Source organism: Cucurbita maxima, unplaced genomic scaffold (assembly GCF_002738345.1).
Source record: "Cucurbita maxima cultivar Rimu unplaced genomic scaffold, Cmax_1.0 Cma_Scf00004, whole genome shotgun sequence".
In the NCBI taxonomy this organism is placed as follows: Eukaryota; Viridiplantae; Streptophyta; class Magnoliopsida; order Cucurbitales; family Cucurbitaceae; genus Cucurbita; species Cucurbita maxima.
In genome coordinates this window covers 1,971,992-1,991,364 of record NW_019272020.1, presented here as the reverse complement: position 1 = coordinate 1,991,364, position 19,373 = coordinate 1,971,992, and the positions used below count along the sequence as shown (strand labels likewise).

The following is a 19,373-nucleotide window of genomic DNA, read 5'->3' as shown; positions in this document are numbered from 1 at the left end:
TTTAATATTTTGTAATAAAAAATGACATGGATACACATTATAAAAGATATAAAGAATTAAATAATAATAATAATAAATAGTCAGAATCTTAACGATAGTTTTCACGTCAGGGTTGATAATGGTAATCTCAAACGGAACACGATCCGACCATCACGCCGTCTCCCCTCCCACGTTTAAAATTTCTCATATTACATTATTTTTTATTTTATATATTATAACACTAATGTATTTCCTTTTAATTTTGCTTCATTAATATTATCCCATGCTTTTTCTCCTAATTTCAATTAATTTCACACGACTAAATTATATCAAACATTTTGTCGATCTCTCACGTGATAATTTTATCAGCCCGTTTATTATGAAAAACAAATTATTCCCATCAAATATTATAACTAAAAACCTTATAATTTTTTTTTCAGGTGAATTTTAGACTGGACGATAGTGTACGTTGGACTCATCAAATTATGACTTAACTCACATGCATTGTATTTGATATCGATTTGAAACTTCATGATGTAAGATGAACGTATATATAGATGTAAGAACCGAACCAGAGAGATGAAGGCAAACCGAACGAAAAGGAAAAGGAAAGAGAGAAATTTCTTGGCAATAGGGTTTAGGGTTAGGGATAGGGACAGATGAGGATGAAAAACCGCATGATAGAGAAGCATAAAAAGAAGAGTACTGTTTGAAAACGAAACCTACTCTTCTTGTTCTTGGAGGGGTTGGGATGCAAAGGCCTTTGCGCGTAATAACCCAAGTCCACCGTTAGTAAATATTGTATGCTTTGATCCATTGCATATAATCGTCAATCTTACAGTTTTAAAACACATCTGTTAAAAAGAGGTTTTCATACTTTTATAAAGAAATTTATAGTGTTTAGCTTTGATACCATTTGTAACAGCATAAGTTCACAATTAATAAATATTGTCACATTTGGCTTGTTACGTGTCACTGTCAACCCTAGGGTTTTAAAAATACATCTATTAAGAAGAGGTTTCTACGCCCTTATAAGGAATATTTCGTCATGAAAAATGAAACTACTTGTCCCCTCACTTTAAGGTAAAGAGTAAGACTTAAATTCGTCTATATTAAGGTTATAGCTCGTGTCGATGAGCTCGATTTTATATGAAGTTACAATAAACAAATGTCGAGGACACATTTGACCGACATAAAAATTTAGTTTTCAAATTTTAACCGACATAAAAACATTCTTAATTTAACCCATTTAAATTTAGCTCAACTGTCTAAATCTTTCCCTTAAAAAAAATAAAATTAAATATAATTATTGTACCGGGAAAGAAAAAACAAAAGAAATAAAAAAATAAAAATCTTATTTTTTATATATTAAAAAAAATCTATAATTTCTATCATTTCAAAGAAATGAAAATTATATTAAGCAATTTGACATCCTAACCAAATTCAATCGAATCGTTTTTTTTTTTTTTTTTTTTTTTTTTTTTTTTTTTTTTTTTTTTTTTTTTTTTTTTTTTTTTGTAATTAAGAAAAGTCAGGACAAATCAGTGAATGATAGTTTTGTATTAAAAAAATAATAAAAAACTATAAAATATAATTGATTAGATGGATAATGATTTAATTATTTGTTGCTTTTTTAACGTGACAGTTTATTCATTAAAAAATTACCATTTTTGCTACATTATAATTATATATATATATATCGATTATTTTTTATTTAATAATGAATTATTTACGAATTTAATAATGTGAATTTTCCATTAGACAATTATAAAGAAATTAACTAATTATGTCACGGAATTCAAATGCATTCAAAACGACAATTCCAACTTTACGACAATAAACATTCCAAAAGTAACTAAATAATTAAAACTAAAATAACATTTTTTCTGGGAAAAAAAAAACATTCTTGTTTCTCGTTTCTAAGCAAAAGATTATGGTTGTTTTTTTGTTTTGTTTTTTTTTTTTTAATTTTAAATATTCATAAAATTGATAGTTTTTATCTTTTATTTTTCTTTCTAAATTTTTATCTAACCTTATTTTGTTAAATTTGATCGATTTTTTATTTGTTCAGCGGAGTAAATGATTAAACCAATATCACATCCCAATGAGAGCAATCTCGTGATAAAATGACAAAGACATAAATGAAATGAAAAATTACTATGTATAACAACAAGATGCACTTTTTTCTCGATGACTTAGAAACTCCATAGGTAAGCGTGTTTTGCTTAGAGCAATTTTATGTTAGACGATCTCATAAGAATTTTCCTAATATGTATGTTATGGAGAACAAAACATGTTAAGAATCAAGTCAACCTAGGTAAAACTATAGTATTTATGTCCGGTTTTTTTTTTCTTCATATTTAAATTATTAGAAAGAAAATAAACATATTAGACCAAGAAAACATATGGAAGCTGAAAAAGGGGGAAAAAGAATAAAATTATTAAATGGGTATTTAATTAATAACATAAATGATTCTCGAAGATCATTGCTCTTAAAAAAAATTTTAATAAATTATTGAAAAATTTCAGGTGGGTATGATTTTGTCAGATGTTTTTTTTATTTTAATTTTAGAGAAGATCGTGAATTAGGTAAATTATTGAAGATCGTGCTCTCTCTTAATCCGTTTTTAATTTAGAATATGATTAGGGTGTTAAGCTCTCTAAATGTTGATTAAACAACCATACAAATCTTAATAATCTTCAAAATATTAATTAAAATAAGATTGAATTGCCAGTGAAGCATCTAAAAGGCAACCAAATATAAAATTTAGAAATTATTTGGTTGGAAAATGGACACCAAACACTTTTTCAATACGGTTTAATGAACACAAATATATTAAATAAAAAAATATGTAATTAAATGTTGGGATTTGTGTGGGATTTGGCATAAAGTGCAAAATCCCTAAGTCAAAGGATTGATTGCAAAGTCAAGTGGGTGTTGAAGGGATGCAAACAAGAAGGCATGTGGAAGTGGGGAACTTTGGTTTGGTTTTTTTCATTTTTATTTTTAAATTTATTATTAAACTTTACAATAATTTATTACGTCCACATTTAATTAATTAAATGTCTCGACGGATTTCACACCTATATTGTAAATATGCAGTCACAAATAGTTCACCTAAAGTATCATAAAAACCTCTCCACACCAATTTAAGTGTTTTACTGTATTAATATTCTTAATTAATATATTCTAAATTTAACACGATAATTATAATTTACATGTTTGAAAAATAAGTAGAAATGTCTCGACCCATTAGATTTTATATCGTTTAACAACGTATGGAGTTGGGAGATTTAAATCGTTGATTACTAGATCAAGAATGTATGTCTAAATCAGTTGAGTGATGTTCGAGTTGTTCATCTTCAGCTGATATTTTTAAAATAGTTTAAATGACTAAACTTAAAAGATGCTATTTTTATTTTATTTTCGAACAGATTATAATGAAATTAAAAAAAAAAAAACAAAAAAAAAACATCAAGGTGGCTTTCCAAATCTTTATGTTTTTTTTTAATTATTATTTATTTATGGGTGAAAATGAAAGGCGAAGAAATGAGTCAGGTCCCATAAAATGTCCCGATAGCAACAGTATGTCGATGGAAACATATATATATATATATATATATATGACAACAAAAAGAAAAATCAGTTGAATTTGAGATTTAAATTATATTTTATACTTTTTCTTTATAATATTATTTATTCTATTTTTACTTAGTTGATGAAGTTGGATTGGTTCTTTATGACTATATACATCGTATCGGAATCAGAGACTCTATTGGATCGGGACCTAACTCTATTTATTCAGTATCAATTGTCATCGGTCAAAGTTCGATTATCGATTCAAACCTACCTCGAAATAAGTTAACAAGTCTTAGGTCTTATCCCATCAATGTTACTACTCACAAACGTCTGTACATTCCCGTATTCCAAAAGAACTTATAAGAATTAAATTCATTCATTTAGGTACTCATGATGCACGAAAATGATTCAAACCCATTAAATAAAACTATTACACGTTGCATGTCGACGAGAATTTGGGCTATGGCAATATTCGAAAAGTATGTTATTGTTTAATAAATATATTTTTCATGAAATTTTGAAACATTATTTTAAATTTATGTCGAAATAATGAAAATTCATCGGGTCGTTAAGGGGTTAAAACGGTAAGAATGAAAGAAGTTTATTATTGATGGAATGAGGGACGAAATCGAGGGAAGATTGAGAGAAGACATGCAACAACCAAAAAGGTCCCATCCATTTTCCTTCTCTCTCTTCCTTACACTATCTTCTCTCTCTTCATTTTTATAATTTTTTTTTAATCATTTAACATATAAATACTCCACCTTCCTCCATAAACTCATACCCAAATTCCTCTCTCTCTCTCTCTCTCTCTCTCTCTCTAACCTTCCTCGTTTGCCTCCTTGGAAGCCATTTCTGCCATTGTTGTAAAGCTTCAAAACCAGTTAGTCTCTCTCTCTCTTCTGTGTAATACTTTGATTTTGTTTCTCTCTCTAAAAATTATGATATGGGTTTGTTCAATCATGAGGTTAATTCAGAGTTCATCGCATAAAGTTTCAATTTTTCCATATTGATGTGTTACTTAACTGATCTTTGTTTAATGGGTTTTTTTTTTTCGTTTTTGAATTGGTTTGTTTGTGCGACTGTTCTTCATTACGGGCTGTTTGTTTCCTGAGAAAATGAGAGGGAAAATGGAGAGAAAATAAGGCTAAAAACACTCCACATTTTCATTCCTCCCACTAGATTTACAAACTTTATTTCTGGGGTCAGAGAGAAAATACATTATTGAGATGAACAGTGAAGTGGAAAATGAAAGAGAGTGGGGGATTGGAGATGCTGTTCCTAAACATATGATTCTAATAATTGAGACAAAATGATTCTGCATAATTTTAAAGCAACATTTTCCCATAAAAACTGTCCTTTAAATTCATATACTAATTCTTAACCATTCAAGCAATTTATGGGATAAGAATCAAAGAAAAAGTTTAGTTCTTCCTCCACTTACTTGGGTATTAAAATATATAAGTTGATTGTTTTCATGAATTAAAAAAGAAAATTAAGATTTGTTTGAACAAATGAAAAGAAATAGAATAATGGGTTGATTGAAGTTTGGTTATATTTTATTTTTAAATAGAGATTAGGTTGACATAATTAGTTCTTACATTTGATGGTTCGCTGTCGGGGTTATTTGAGGCATTATTATTTGTTATCTATAATGGGTATCAATTAAAATGGGGTATTGGGAAGATTAATGAAATGGGGGAAAGCGGGGATTTATGGATTAGGGGATTTCTGTTTGCCCTTTTCTTAATCGGTTGTGAGGACAGAGGGATGAGCGGCGGGTACGGATCATCGCGAGTGCCACTGGGATTTGGAAGCTTCGGAAAGGAGGTCGTGTCATTAATGGAGAGGGCATAGAAAAGGAAACACCCGATTTGATCTTATCTCACTTGCTCCATAGTGATTATTTTAATCTCTCTCGTTCCCCTTCCCCTTTCCCTCCCCCCTATTTCTGGTGCTTTCTTTTGAGAAATGGACGCGTTTCACTCAACTTGGATTCTTCCATATCTTCTCTGTATGAATCCAGAACCGTGCGAAGTTCATACGGGGCGATGAGGGAGGGCCGAGGATATGGTGATGCCTTTTCTCCTTCTTTTTCTCTTTTTCTTTCTCGTTTCTGATCCTCTGTTGCTCTGTTTTGTTTGGATCTGTTGTCCCGTGAGTTTCTTCTTATGAATCTGATTCGTTTTCTCAAAACCTGATCGATAAGAGATCGACCCTTTTCGAATAGCGACGTTTAATGCCTAGGTTTTGTTATTGTCTACGAGATTTCTACGGTTTTGGGAAAAATATGAGGATTCTTCGCATATAATGGGAAAGGGGAGAGACCCTTTTCGATTAAGCTAAATATATGAACGGATTAGAAAGAACCCAGACTCCAATGTTCTTGTTAGCGCTGCCAATAAGAGCCCCAAAACATACCCAGAATCCAGGAACATGAGTCGATCGCTTGCCTAGCCCATTGCATCTAAATTATGTGTGATTTGAACAAAAGGGTTTAGCTGCTGCATCAACCCCTGTGAATTTAGCCGAAGTTTCTGGAAAAATCATGGGTATATTATAGGTGAGGGAGGATATCTCCATTGATTAGTGATGTTTTGAGTGATTCTAAAAAGGAAATTTATGAGAGAAACAATACCTTACCATTCAAACGTTGATGTTCCTAAACAGAGCGATAAAAGAACGCCTAGATGGTTTAGGGCGTTGGTAGATGTGGCTTGTGTCTGTAGCAGAGGGAGCTTTCGCAGACACTCTGTCTGCTTCTCTTTTCGCCTTTCCTCTTTATATTGCTGTAATTTGTCCATTAAATGCTTCGTTTCGAGCACTCAAAAAGGCTATTATATTGATGCTGAGCTGAACCCATCTGTTTTTTTTTCACTTTCGACAATTTAATAACTTAAATCTCTCTTTATTCTCTTCTGGGTCTTAGGATTTGGCTTTATTTGCGCGTTTCTTGTAACTTTCCCATCTGGGTTTGGCTTCAAAACGTGAAATAGCTTCACTAGATCAAGCATCATTTCTGAGAAACCTCACGATCCATATTTCCAAATGGGTTTCTCTAACTTGATGTAATTTAATTTCCTTCATTCAATGAATATAATGTCTGATACCCATTTTAATTGGTTGCTCACATAGATTGGTGCGCTTTGCAGATAAGTAGGCGAGCACAGAGTGGCTGCAGAAGCACAACAACAGCCAGAGGCTTCTGCTTATCGGACCGCGCCGCTCTTGTTTGTCGCTCGTGCGCTTACAATTTCAAACACAGATCTCGAGGCCCTTTTACTCTTGGCTATAACAACTGACATCTGTTTTGCTTTTACACCATTTTTTTTGTTCCTTCCCCCGCCATTTTCTCTTATTTATTTAGAGGCCAATCTTCCTCCTCCATTGGGTTTGAGCTCAATACAAAGCACTTGGATTAGTTTTTTTGGGTTTGTTTTATACTTTGCTCAAAGGCGTGGGGATTGACTCTTGAGAAGTTGCATCAGCCATAATCTTAGCCGGGTCGGTGACACTCTGTTGAATATTGCTGTTGCTTTGCAGTGATCTCGAGGTATAGCCTTCGAACCTTGCTTCCTTGGGCTGTGTTTCCTGTATTTGATTATTCCAATCACTTCCATTTGTTTTGTATAGTATTACTGGATGAAACTCGGGCCGTGATAATTGGATTACGTGCAAATATTATAGAAGTTGCTGAGTTCTTTCCTTTGCTCTCTTGTAGAATTGTTAAGTGTTTGGCTTTTGATGTGGAATACTGCTCCTCGATCAAGACATGCTGAGCTCTGATGGAGATGCAGATGTTTTCTTCGACTCAGAAGATTACTTGCCATTGGAGGAGTCCTTGGTAACCGAAGAAGTCGATGTGAGCAAGTCGGGATATGAAATATGGATGAGAGAGCCTCAGAGCATTAAGAAGAGAAGGGAATATTTTCTTCAAGAAGTTGGTTTGAAAGAATTTGCATCTTCTTCAAGTACTCGTACACAGGATTCAGAGATTGAATCTAGTTGTTCATCAGGGAGGATGGAATTGGAGAGACTCACAGAGTGTAGTGGAGCTGTTTCAAGCTCTGACTATGCACCTAGCTGTAATGTAGTAGACAATGATTCAGTAGTACACCACAATGATATGCAAAGTGATGAATTCAGCAACGAGGCAAACGAGGCAACCAGTCGACCATCTTCTGTTTCCAACTCCAGCTTTCAACGATGCCAAGGTGAAGCTAACGTCGAAGCTTGCAAGGATATCGATGCGAGAAAAAAGAAAATACTGACTTGGTGGAAATCCTTAAAAAACAAGGCGGCAAGACTACGAGCTATGGAGTTTTCTGAGGAATCAAAATCAAATCCTGCGAAATCCGAAAGTTGCAGAATGAAGGTGTGCCAAAACAAAAAGAAGTTTTCAGAATTTAGTGCATTGTATATGAGACAGCAGATTTGTGCACACAAGGGCTTGATTTGGACAATGAAGTTTAGTCCAGACGGGAAGTATTTGGCAAGCGGAGGAGAAGACGGAGTCGTTCGCATTTGGCGTGTAACACGTACAAATGCCTCTAGTGAGTTTTTAGCAAATGACGCCACAAGAGAAGGGAAGTCTAGTTTCAGCAGTAAACCGTTAAGATTTGCCACTGTTGTCATTCCTGCTAAGGTTTTTCAGATAGATGAGTTGCCAATACAAGAATTCCATGGACATTCAAGTGATGTCTTGGATATAGCTTGGTCTACTTCAAACGTAAGACATCTGTGACAAATGTATATTTTTTTTCGAACTGTTGAAGAAACGAAGCTAACTCGAACTTCTTGCTGCAGTGTCTTCTTTCATCCTCAAAGGATAAAACCGTGCGCTTGTGGCAAGTTGGTTCAGATCAATGTCTCAATGTTTTCCACCATAAAAACTACGGTAAGTTGTCGATTCCTGCGTCTGTTTCAATCATTTACAGGTCGCATTCTCTTTTCTAAACTGTTATTACTTCCTATATTGGAACCAGTTACTTGTATCCAATTCAATCCAATGGATGAAAACTACTTCGTCAGTGGCTCAATCGATGGAAAAATTCGGATTTGGGGTGTCTTGAAGCAGCGTGTGGTCGATTGGGCTGATATCCGAGATGCAATTACCGCGATATCTTATCAACCAGATGGGAAGGTGCGAATTGTGAACTCTCACAAAATACGTTAGTAACAATTGCCATATGCAGGGCTCTGATCATGCTTTGTTCTTCATGTTAGCAGGGGTTTGCTGTTGGTTCTATCACTGGCACTTGCCGTTTCTACAAAACATCAGGTACAATCCGTGGTGCATCCCTCACAATGTTATTCAGTGTGCAGATTTTGCCTCCTCCAATTCTTTTACTGAGTTTTATGGCGTTCTGTAGGTGATGATTATATCAATCTGGATGAACAGATCAATATTGGCGGTAGAAATAAAGCATCGGGTAAAAGGATCACTGGCATTCAGGTTTTACTCAGAACTTCGATAGTTTCGCTGAAGAAAATATGATCTTTAAATAACGTTGCCTCAATTTGAAACCTGTTCTCTGCAGTTTTTCCGAGAGAACTCTCATAGAGTGATGATAACTTCGGAAGACTCTAAAGTACGCATATTTGAAGGAACCAAAATTGTCGGCCAATACAAAGGTACGTATCGAGTTCGATCGGCTCTCTTATGGCTCATTAGAATTCGTTTTACTGGATAATCGCTCCTTCCAAGCCCACCTCCTGGTTGTCATTGCTCAATCAATTAGGAATTTTCCTAGCTTAGTTCCTTCCCGCTTCAATCTTCTATTATCCCGGATTCGGCTTCAAGTTTTAGATGACTTGTAGTTCATTGAATCTTTAAGGTCTAGATGCTTACCTGCTGGTTTTCGAAATGTAGGTCTATCGAAGTCGGGTAGTCAGATGTCTGCTTCCTTTACAGAAAATGGAAAACATATAGTATCTGTTGGAGAGGACTCTCGTGTATATATGTGGAACTACGATAGCGTTGGTCTTTCGTCGACGAACGAGACGAAATCTCAGCAGTCTTGTGAGCATTTCTTTTCTGATGGTGTGTCTGTTGCTATACCATGTCCTGGCACTGGAACTGAACCAAAGTGCTTGGGTAACAGCCAATCACAGTTGTCACAGAGACGGGATAACCAAGGGGATGCCAGTGGTTTGGAGTGTTTTTCGTTCAGTAATTGGTTCTCTTCCAATGGTCTGCGCCGAGGTTCTGCAACATGGCCAGAAGAGAGACTACCTCTCTGGGATTTACCAGTTGCAGAAGATGAACACCAAGATTGTCATCAAAAGAAACTAAATGGCCATAATGGCGACGCCCACGACCAAGGATCTCGACTCGAAACATGGGGCCTTGTGATTGTCGTGGCTGGATCAGATGGAACTATAAAGACATTCCACAACTATGGATTGCCCATCAAGTTTTAGAAGCGCTGCTTGAATTAGCTCACTTTTCCCTGAGCTTCCAAAAGCAAAAGAGGTTTCAGAATATCAGAAAACATGGCATTTCATGTGGTTGATTCTTTTTCCTGTTTGTATCTTCCAACGGAAAAGCCTTTCTATTTTTTTATTTGTTCTAAGAGGTCCGAAATCTTGTAAATCTAAAGAGGCAGGCCACCATTTTTGCTTGTTTAGTTCTTGTGAATATTACCTGCCAAATGTAAATGAAATACGCTTAGCAGATTTCTAGTCATTTGGGTGCCTTTCTTCATGGGTTAATGTTAATTTTATTGCTTTTAATCTCTAACATGCCACACTTGGAGGAAAATTTGTAAATTTCTTCATAAGTAGTAGTCTTAAAATGGGTAAAAATTTATGTTCTTTTTTGCTTCGAAGCTCTAGTCGATTGAACGTATAGAGACTTATCCAATGTCCTCCAGCAAGGAACATTAAAAGAATGCCCTCCGAGTATCACAAACTTATATACCGAAACAACAAAATGATATCTATTTCCCTGCGATAATCACTACAAACAAAACACAAGCTCCAACTCCCCTTATTGATTGGGAAAGGAGCTGAGTGTGAGGCAGAACCCTAAACCCACTTTCAATTCCGCATTCGGCAGCCAAGAGAGACGAGAAAGACGGCGGTTTGTGAGGGGGTGATAATCGTTCTTTGTTGTTCGTTTCTTTAATGGCAATACCCATGTCCCTTATTCCCTGTTCCAGTTTTGCTTCTTATTCTTCCTCCTCGTTTCCATTGCAATCTCGTAATCCCTTCAAGCCCCATCGCCATGGTTTAAAGACGGATAATCCCACCTCAAATGGGTCGCTCGTTGTTAGCTGTTCCGGTCGCGAACTGGGTTCCAACTCTGACCCTTTGAACGGAAGGTATGGATATGCCCGCCTCGCCTGCCCCTGTATTTTTCTGTGTCATATGATAATTGCCTCCAAGTTATGGGTCCTGGGATATGGATGAAATCTTGAACGAGTGAATATAATTTGTTTATGGGAGATGGTTCGATTTCTAATGTTGGTTTGTTTTGGTTTTGAAGTTCCGGACTTCAGATTGTAATAAACACTTTAAACACAACAATATGTTTCTGAAGCTTCTGATGTAGAAACTCATTTTATTTCTCCTATGAGTTTCAACTTGTCTCCCTGACAAATTGCTGTTTTCTCTAGCATGAAGCATCAGATATCATCTATGGCTCCTAGCGGGATGACACTAAATGAAGCTTCCATGTCCATGCCATCGTATAAATGGCGAAGAGTATTGCTTAAAGTAAGCGGTGAAGCACTTGCTGGTGATCGGTTGCAGAATATTGATCCGAAGGTTGGTGTTTGAAGGATGATAGTCTGTTACAAGCATATATTGTTCTTCTTTTTATGATTTTTGGCACCTTGCATTCCTCTTGAGCTTCTTCTTGACTGCAGGTTACTATGGCGATTGCGAGGGAGGTTGCAGCTGTAACGCGTCTGGGCATTGAGGTAGCCTGACCTTTATTTGCGTATCCTGACCTTTATTTGCGTATGAGATATTTTTTCGAATTGAATCTCAATGTTGTAGCAGCAATAATCTGTTTACTGTTTGGAGAGATACAAATCCGTTGATAGAATGTGACTTGTTCTTGACCAACTTTCCTCGACTCTCGAACGAACTGAGTAAACAGATTTGGATATTCTGATTCTTCACTTGCGCACCCCTTATGTCTGTAAAGTAGGTGTGAGATCCCACCTCGGCTGGAGAGGGGAATGAAACATTCCTTATAAGGGTGTGGAAACCCCTCCCCTCCCTAGTGTACGTGTTTTAAAACCTTGAGAGAAAGCTCGGAAGGGAAAGCCCAAAGAGGATAATGTATGCTGGTGGTGGGCTTGGGTCTAGACACCGGGTGGTATGTCAGTGAGGACGCTGGACCTCCAAGGGGGTGGATTGTAAGATTCCACATCAGTTAGAGAGTGGAACAAAATATTCCTTATAAGAGTGTGGAAACCTCTCCCTAGTGGACGTGTTGTCAATATTTGCTAGCGATGGACCCAAAGAGGACAATACCTACTAGTGGTAGACTTGGGCTGTTACCTTAGGCGAATGAATATTAATGAATCTATAGCTTATTTTAGAGTAATGGAGTTCTGAAGCCAATTCTTTTTCCTTGTTTAGAACGTGCGATCGTTATGGATGATGCATTGTTTCAGGTTGCTATAGTAGTCGGTGGGGGTAACATTTTCCGTGGATCGTCGTGGGCTGGATGTAGTGGCTTAGACCGTTCATCTGCTGATTACATTGGGTAATTTCCTTTATACTATATGTTTCTAGACGTCGGCTGATCGTTAGCTACCACATTTCGATATTACTTACCTGCATACAAGCAACTTGAAAGTTTACACAAAATGAAGATGGAATAGGAATAGGAATATATCTCTATTATGTTGAATACGTGAATGAAACATGAAAACGATAACATATTCCACATGTTCTCCTCATGAAATCCTCATATGCTGGCGCACATTGTGTTACTATCTTTGAATTTTAGCTCTATATTTCAGGATGTTGGCAACAGTGATGAATGCTATATTTCTTCAAGCCACAATGGAGAGTATAGGCATTCCCACACGAGTGCAGACGGCGTTTCGTATGTCTGAGGTTGCGGAGCCATATATTCGACGTAGGGCTGTGAGGCACTTGGAAAAAGGCAGAGTTGTGATCTTTGCAGCTGGTATAGGCAATCCGTTTTTCACTACAGATACTGCAGCGGCCCTCCGTTGCGCAGAAAGTGAGTCAAATCGCGTTAAAAGTCTGTTTGGAATAACTTTTCAAGTGCTTAAAAAAATCGTTTGTAAATGCGTTTTTTAAACGTTTAGAAAGTCATTTCAAACCGACCTAAACTTTCTACTTTTTAACTAATTGCTGAAACATGTTTGGTGTTGTGAGATTTCATATCGGAGAAGAACGAAACATTTCTTATGAGGGTGTGGAAATCTCTCCTTAGTAGATGTGTTTTAAAATTGTGAGCCTGACAGCGATACAACACGGACCAAAGTGGGCAATACCTACTGGCGATAGACTTGGGCTGTTACAAATGGTATCAGAGCCAGACATTGGGCGGTGTGCCAGCGAGGACGTTGGGCCCCCAAGGAGGGTGGATTGTGAGATCCCATATCGGTTGGAGAGGGGAACGAAACATTCGTTATGAGGGTGTGGAAATCTCTCCCTAGTAGACGCATTTTAAAACCGTGAGCCTGACAACCATACAACACGGGCCAAAGTAGACAAGACCTACTAGCAATGAGCTTGAGTTGTTACAAATGGTATCAGAGCCAGACATTGGGCGGTGTGCCAGCGAGGACGTTGGGCCCCCAAGGAAGGTGGATTGTGAGATCCCATATCGGTTGGAGAGNGGAACGAAACATTCGTTATGAGGGTGTGGAAATCTCTCCCTAGTAGACGCATTTTAAAACCGTGAGCCTGACAACCATACAACACGGGCCAAAGTAGACAAGACCTACTAGCAATGAGCTTGAGTTGTTACAAATGGTATCAGAGCCAGACATTGGGCGGTGTGCCAGCGAGGACGTTGGGCCCCCAAGGAAGGTGGATTGTGAGATCCCATATCGGTTGGAGAGGGGAACGAAACATTCGTTATGAGGGTGTGGAAATCTCTCCCTAGTAGACGCATTTTAAAACCGTGAGCCTGACAACCATACAACACGGGCCAAAGTAGACAATACCTACTAGCAATGAGCTTGGGTTGTTACAAATGGTATCAGAGCTAGACATTGGGCGGTGTGCCAGTGAGGATGTTGGGCCCTCGACTGTGAGATCTCATATCGGTTGGAGAGGGGAACGAAGTATTCCTTATAAGGGTGTAGAAACCTCTCCCTAGTAAATGCGTTTTAAAACCGTGAGACTTACAAAACAGGCAATAACTACTAACAGTGGGTTTGGGTTATTATAGGTGGTCAGTAATTATTTATCTCTACCGCCCTAACTTTCAAAATGTCTATCCAGTTAATGCAGAAGTTCTGCTGAAAGCAACAAACGTTGACGGGGTTTATGATGATGATCCGAAACAAAACACGAATGCACGTCTACTCGAGAATCTTTCATACCAGGAAGTGACGTCGAAGGACCTTTCAGTGATGGATATGACAGCGATTACTCTATGCCAGGAAAACAACATTCCTGGTATGTATTGTATATCTCTTTATACAATAGATCACTGTTCTTCAAAATAATTGAATAAACAACGGAAGGCAACCCGAGCATTCTTGGCTTAGAATAAACTGAAGTAACGATCATTGTTCTTCCTGATGCAGTTGTTGTCTTCAATCTAACAAAACCTGACAACATCTCGAAAGCCATAAAGGGCGAGAGAGTCGGGACGTTGATCGGAGGAACATGGAACTCAAACGTAACAAGTACGTGACAGACGATTCTTGTATAGTAGGGATTTGACAGGAGATTTTGAGCAATATCTATATATATTTTCATATTGATAGCTGTTTTTGAGCTTCTGATCAGATTTAGTGTGTAAATAACTAAAGTAGACCTGAAATTCGTTGAATGGACCAAAGATTTTTCTTTCGGAACAATTTGCACGAGATTATTTAAGGTATTGAAATCTTTTTGTAAGATCTAAATCTCATCGCTAGTAGATATTGTCTGCTCTATTTCATACATATCGCCGTCAGCTTTACGGTTTTAACATGCTTTTACAAGGAGAGGTTTTCACACTCTTATAAATAATGTTTCGATTATTTTCCTCTTTAACCAGTGTGGGATCTCACATCCACTCACCTTGTTAATACAGGTTTGATGTCTGGCTCTTATACCATTTGAAACAGTCAAAGTCTACTGTAAATAGATATAGTTCAAACTTGTATTTAATAAATTATTTAATTTTTTTAATATTTTAGAGACTATATATAAAATCTTATCAATATTTTTAAAGATGAGATACTTGTAAAAATAGACCAATTTTTTTTTAACATTTTAATGTAATAATTAAATTTTGGTTGAAATTTCAATACGTCGTCGTTTCTGCTTGGGCCAAGGTCGAAGCCCAGAAGCTGCCTTTTCGGCTTCGTCCCTTTAAAACCCCCCGAAATGAAACTCGAGGGTTTTTCATCTTCGAACTCAGTCTTCGCTCTCTTTCCGCCATTAACAATGACGAAGTTCAGAAAGCTTGGTCGACCTGCAGCTCACCGAATGTCTATGCTGAGGTTGCTCACTTCTTTCAGCAACTATCAATTAAGTTTTATGTCCCAATTTTTGAACGTCTGTTCTCTTCTTTTGGCAGAACAATGGTTTCTCAGTTGGTGAAGCACGAGCGGATTGAGACTACTGTTGCGAAGGTATCCCTATTGACTTTCTTCTTATCATTTTTTGGAATCTCGATGTTTAGTTTTTCTGAATTTTGCTTTTCCAAGTGATGCATTAGCTTCATGTTCACCCGAACCCCCCTTCGGTTTCGTTGTTAGATTATTTTATCTTACTGAACTCTAAAGTTAATCGTAGGTTTGTTGCATTGTAAATGCGATTATCGGGAGGTTGAAAATTTTGACGTCTTGTATTGTCTGAACTGAGCTTAGGTTTTGTTTTTTTCTTAGAATCTGAATTTACAGATTTGGTTAGTTAGATATTTGTCATCTCTTTCCCCTTGGTTTGCATCTTTTCTGTTCCTTCAAATTTTAACCCCAAGCTTACTGTTGAAGGATATGTTTCATTCCTTGAGATCAAGTATAGATTTTTTTTATTTATAACATCAACACTGTTGTGAATTTATCACCATATTTTCAACTTATTTCTGCATTTTTCTTTCAACCTGTTTGCAGGCTAAAGAAATTCGGCGGCTTGCTGATAACATGGTTCAATTTGGAAAAGAGGTCCGTAGAACTTAACTTTTGTTTTCCCTTCTCAATGTTTTATTTTTTTTTTTCTTCTTTTCCCCTCACTGGGGAGGGTGTGTTCTGCCTCCAAATTTTGATATAGGTTGTATAGTAAGAAGCACAGACAGTTTAGTCTGGCTCACATGTTCATTTTTGACAGACACTCCAACACTTATTGGACACTTCGTAACACTAGATTTGTATTAGATACTAGTTGTAGAAAGCCAATATTAATCCAACATTTGTAAACTTCTTTAGCATACTAAATAGACAAATAATAGTATAGGACGAAAATAAATTTTGAGTGTAAAATACATCAAATTCATTGTATATAAATCCATAAACTTATTGAATTTAAAATTTTCATATTGTATAAAAAGGATGTATATTTAAAAAAAAAAAATGCAAATTTTAACAAATGTGTCCTTACTGTGTGTGTCTGTGTCCTAGATTTGTAAAAAATGACATGTCATTGTGTTTGTATCGTATCCGTATCCATGCTTCATAGGTTGTTTTCTTTATCAATTAGATTATATATGAAATTATACTTCAATTATTAGATGAAGGGCTAAATGGTAAAGGACAAATGCAAATGCCATGGTTCAAGATTTAGCTGATCTAAAATGAGTATGATGTAATAATTCGAGGGAGAGAAAAAGACAAGGCTCGGAGGTTAAGTTTTGCAATTCAATTCTAATGCAGGAAGCAAGAGATGGTATTGGGCATGGGCTTGATAAATATGTTTGCCGGTAACGGAGGAAAATTGGATTTGGTCTGCAACCAACATTGGAAGCTAAGCCAAATAAGGAAGAGGCATGTCCAATTAATGAGTTAGACCACTAAAATTTGGGCCCAGGATGATGCCTTCATTTCAAATCATTCTTATTTCAGTATAAGTAATCCTCAAAAGATGGAAACCATAAATTAATAACGGGATGTCAGTATGGAGAAAGAAAGACCTTCAGAAGGAAGATTTGGTGTAACTATTTGAAAGTGAAGAGGAAGCTGTGGTTTGAAGTTTGTTGGATGTTGTTGAAATTAAAGTAGCACTGCAGTTCCAGAGACATCATATAATGTTTGATTTTAAAATGTAATGACTCTGCGTTACATAAAGGTGTATATAGTTGAGTTGTCTTTTGCTTACTCTTATTTGCACCAAGGACACTGTCATTTACTTCAGACTCTAACATGCTGTGATCGAGAAGAAAACCAATGAAATCAACCACAGAGTTGTTGTAAAGGAATTATTAAATGATCTTTGAAGTTGATTAAACTGTCTTTGCTTCAAAGATAGTTTAATAATTATTGTACACCTTGAATTGCGTGCAAAGACACTCTTCCTGTGTTTTGTTCTCAAAAGGGTGCACTCTCTATAGGAGGCATGAGAAGGATTTGGATCTTCTGTTTGAGACTGCCAGTTCGCTCTTCATATTCGGAGTTTATGGCTTAGAGATTGATGGTAGAGCCCAGTTTGAGGGGGTGATTTTGGCTCTCCTTTCAAGGAGCATGGTAGAGTTTTTTGGTAGGCCAATTTCTTTGTGTTTTATGGGGATATCTGGTTTGGGAGGAATAATATGATTTTTAGAAAGGTCAAGAGATCAATTGATGGTGTTGGGTAAGTGACTAGACTTAATGCCTCTTTCTGGACAGCAATCACTAAATCTTTTTATAATTATGAGCTTTGTCTTGTTCTTGTGACTGTCCTTTTTTGTAGTTAGAGGCGTACTCTATTTTTTTTGTGTGTGTGTTAGGTCGGGTGTTTTATGTATGTCCTTGTATATTCTTTCATTTTTTTTAATGAAATCGTGGTTTATTATAAGAAAATTTTTATTTCACTATTTTCATTTTATTCATAAAAGATAAACATGTTGCGACTTTCTTTTCTCCCAATCTAGGGTTCCCTTTGTGCTGCAAGGCATGCTGCTGCATTTGTAAGAGGCGATGATGTCCTTCACAAACTATTCACAGAACTGGCTTATCGATACAAGTGAGTTCCAAATTTGTTAACCCGTAGTTCATGCTTTTATTTGGAAGTATTAAATTGGACGGATGTTATGTTCAACAGAGATAGAGCTGGTGGATATACAAGACTTCTTCGGACACGTATACGTGTTGGCGATGCTGCACCAATGGCTTATATAGAGTAAGTGCTTACCATCGACAGCTGCTATGTTTCTCCAGTTATACAGCTGTATTAAATAATCGATAGATGATGTACGAAACGGTTAGAAATAAATACTGCTGGTACAGTTTTTATTTGACTATTTGTGCTGTTGATACAAATTTATTGAAAGTTGAATCAATGTATGAATTCATAATTTCTCTATGCTATCGATACAGATTTATTGATAGAGAAAATGAGCTGAGGCAGTCGAAGCCTCCAAATCCCCAACCACCTCAGAAGGCTCCAATGGATCCATGGACAAGATCACGGCTTAGCAAGCAGTTCGCACCACCCAAAGAGATCAAATCTGACTCTGAAATCTGATACAACTTTTATGTTCAATAAAGAAAGTTTTTCTTTTCCAAGAAGTTCACCCCCACCCAAATTGTTTTGCAAACTTCAGATGTAAACCAAACGAGTATAGACACTGCTTTACATACATTATCTCTTGCTCCATAGGCTGAAAGCTTTCCCTCAAACAAAGAGTAATTTTCGGCTTTCAAAGTTGCCCATTTCTTGAGAATTCTATCCGAGTCTCTCTCAAGTCTCATCTCAACTTGTTAGAAAAACATATGGTTTAGGTGTTTTTGGATGAATATAGGTGAGGACCAAGGGCGATGGTGGACTGTGCATCGTCTTGTAGACAGCCAGCAATTGCTTTGCAGCAGCAACAAAATTTGGACATGGCTTCAAATATTGCGAGCCAGGTATGACCGAGAGCCTTCTCTCCCCAACCCAGGTCTCTGCGTGCATGCATTTTATTGTATTGCCATGTGTCAAGTTATCACATGTGTAGTAGCCTACTTGCTTTGGAGGCAAATTGGTGACGGTTGGTTCACGGGAAAAGGAAAGCGGGTCAGATTTGTTTTTGTTTTTGTTTTTTGTCTTTCCTTTTCTTGAGAATTAATGAATTTCCTTCCTGTAATGTGTATAACTGGACATGTGACATTTTCAGTGGGGATCTCTTTAAAATTAGTGCATTTTTTGTGTGTCATTTCCATAAAATGCTGAACTTTTTTTTCTTCGTCTTTAGAATGTTCGTCACAATTACAGTGGGGGAATACAAACCACTCAGTTTTGAGGTTAGCAGCTTTTTTGATGAACTTTGTTTGTTTAGTTTTTCATATTAAAATTTAAAATAAAAAAAAATGGTAGTTTTTAAGAACTTTGTAGCAATGAAATTTAAAAAACGATTGTAAATATTGAAAACAGAAAATTAAAAATGAAAGCATTATAACGGAGGGTTTAGTTTTTGAAAGAAGAAATTTAAGATATAGGAAGGCAAAAAAAAAAAAAAAAAAAAAAAAAAAAAAAAAAAAAAAAAAAA

At 36.4% G+C, this 19,373-nt stretch overlaps 4 protein-coding genes across 12 annotated transcripts in view; all 4 read left to right on the top strand.

Moving 5' to 3' along the window:
• Positions 1-4,357: 4,357 nt before the first annotated feature.
• LOC111478369 (WD repeat-containing protein 44-like) lies at positions 4,358-10,269 on the top strand. Of its 4 annotated transcripts, none has more exons than XM_023122579.1 (9): positions 4,358-4,442; positions 6,712-7,112; positions 7,281-8,288; positions 8,366-8,456; positions 8,545-8,702; positions 8,786-8,840; positions 8,932-9,014; positions 9,100-9,193; positions 9,432-10,269. In XM_023122579.1, exons 3-9 carry the CDS (start codon positions 7,332-7,334, stop codon positions 9,980-9,982), a joined length of 1,989 nt encoding a protein of 662 aa, XP_022978347.1. In that variant the 5' UTR covers positions 4,358-4,442; positions 6,712-7,112; positions 7,281-7,331; the 3' UTR covers positions 9,983-10,269. The 4 variants fall into 4 exon arrangements, with proteins under 4 accessions (XP_022978347.1, XP_022978345.1, XP_022978348.1 ...); XM_023122577.1 differs by lacking the exon at positions 4,358-4,442 and adding an exon at positions 5,243-5,632; XM_023122580.1 differs by lacking the exon at positions 4,358-4,442 and adding an exon at positions 5,244-5,632 and having other exon boundaries at positions 8,789-8,840.
• Positions 10,270-10,477: 208 nt separating this feature from the next.
• LOC111478766 (uridylate kinase) lies at positions 10,478-14,673 on the top strand. Of its 3 annotated transcripts, none has more exons than XR_002717546.1 (8): positions 10,478-10,884; positions 11,179-11,329; positions 11,431-11,484; positions 12,190-12,281; positions 12,541-12,767; positions 14,003-14,179; positions 14,311-14,493; positions 14,575-14,673. XR_002717546.1 is itself a non-coding variant. In XM_023123210.1 (8 exons), exons 1-7 carry the CDS (start codon positions 10,688-10,690, stop codon positions 14,418-14,420), a joined length of 1,008 nt encoding a protein of 335 aa, XP_022978978.1. In that variant the 5' UTR covers positions 10,478-10,687; the 3' UTR covers positions 14,421-14,462; positions 14,564-14,673. The 3 variants fall into 3 exon arrangements, 2 of the variants coding, with proteins under 2 accessions (XP_022978978.1, XP_022978977.1); XM_023123210.1 differs by having other exon boundaries at positions 14,311-14,462; positions 14,564-14,673; XM_023123209.1 differs by lacking the exon at positions 14,575-14,673 and having other exon boundaries at positions 14,311-14,558.
• A 385-nt stretch (positions 14,674-15,058) lies between these two features.
• Positions 15,059-18,569, top strand: LOC111478877 (50S ribosomal protein L17-like). The gene is made up of 6 exons (XM_023123389.1): positions 15,059-15,216; positions 15,294-15,348; positions 15,829-15,879; positions 17,778-17,869; positions 17,948-18,025; positions 18,223-18,569. Exons 1-6 carry the CDS (start codon positions 15,101-15,103, stop codon positions 18,368-18,370), a joined length of 540 nt encoding a protein of 179 aa, XP_022979157.1. The 5' UTR covers positions 15,059-15,100; the 3' UTR covers positions 18,371-18,569.
• A 97-nt stretch (positions 18,570-18,666) lies between these two features.
• Positions 18,667-19,373, top strand: part of LOC111478875 (zinc finger CCCH domain-containing protein 38) — a 14,446-nt gene continuing 13,739 nt past the window's right edge. Inside the window, exons 1-2 of one of the 4 annotated variants that reach the window (XM_023123381.1) lie at positions 18,724-18,753; positions 18,846-18,901. The gene's annotated coding sequence lies outside the window, so the exon portion shown is untranslated. Of the gene's footprint in view, positions 18,754-18,811; positions 18,902-19,113; positions 19,129-19,373 lie in introns of those variants that run through there. The other 3 variants (XM_023123382.1, XM_023123380.1, XM_023123387.1) reach the window with 3 other exon arrangements.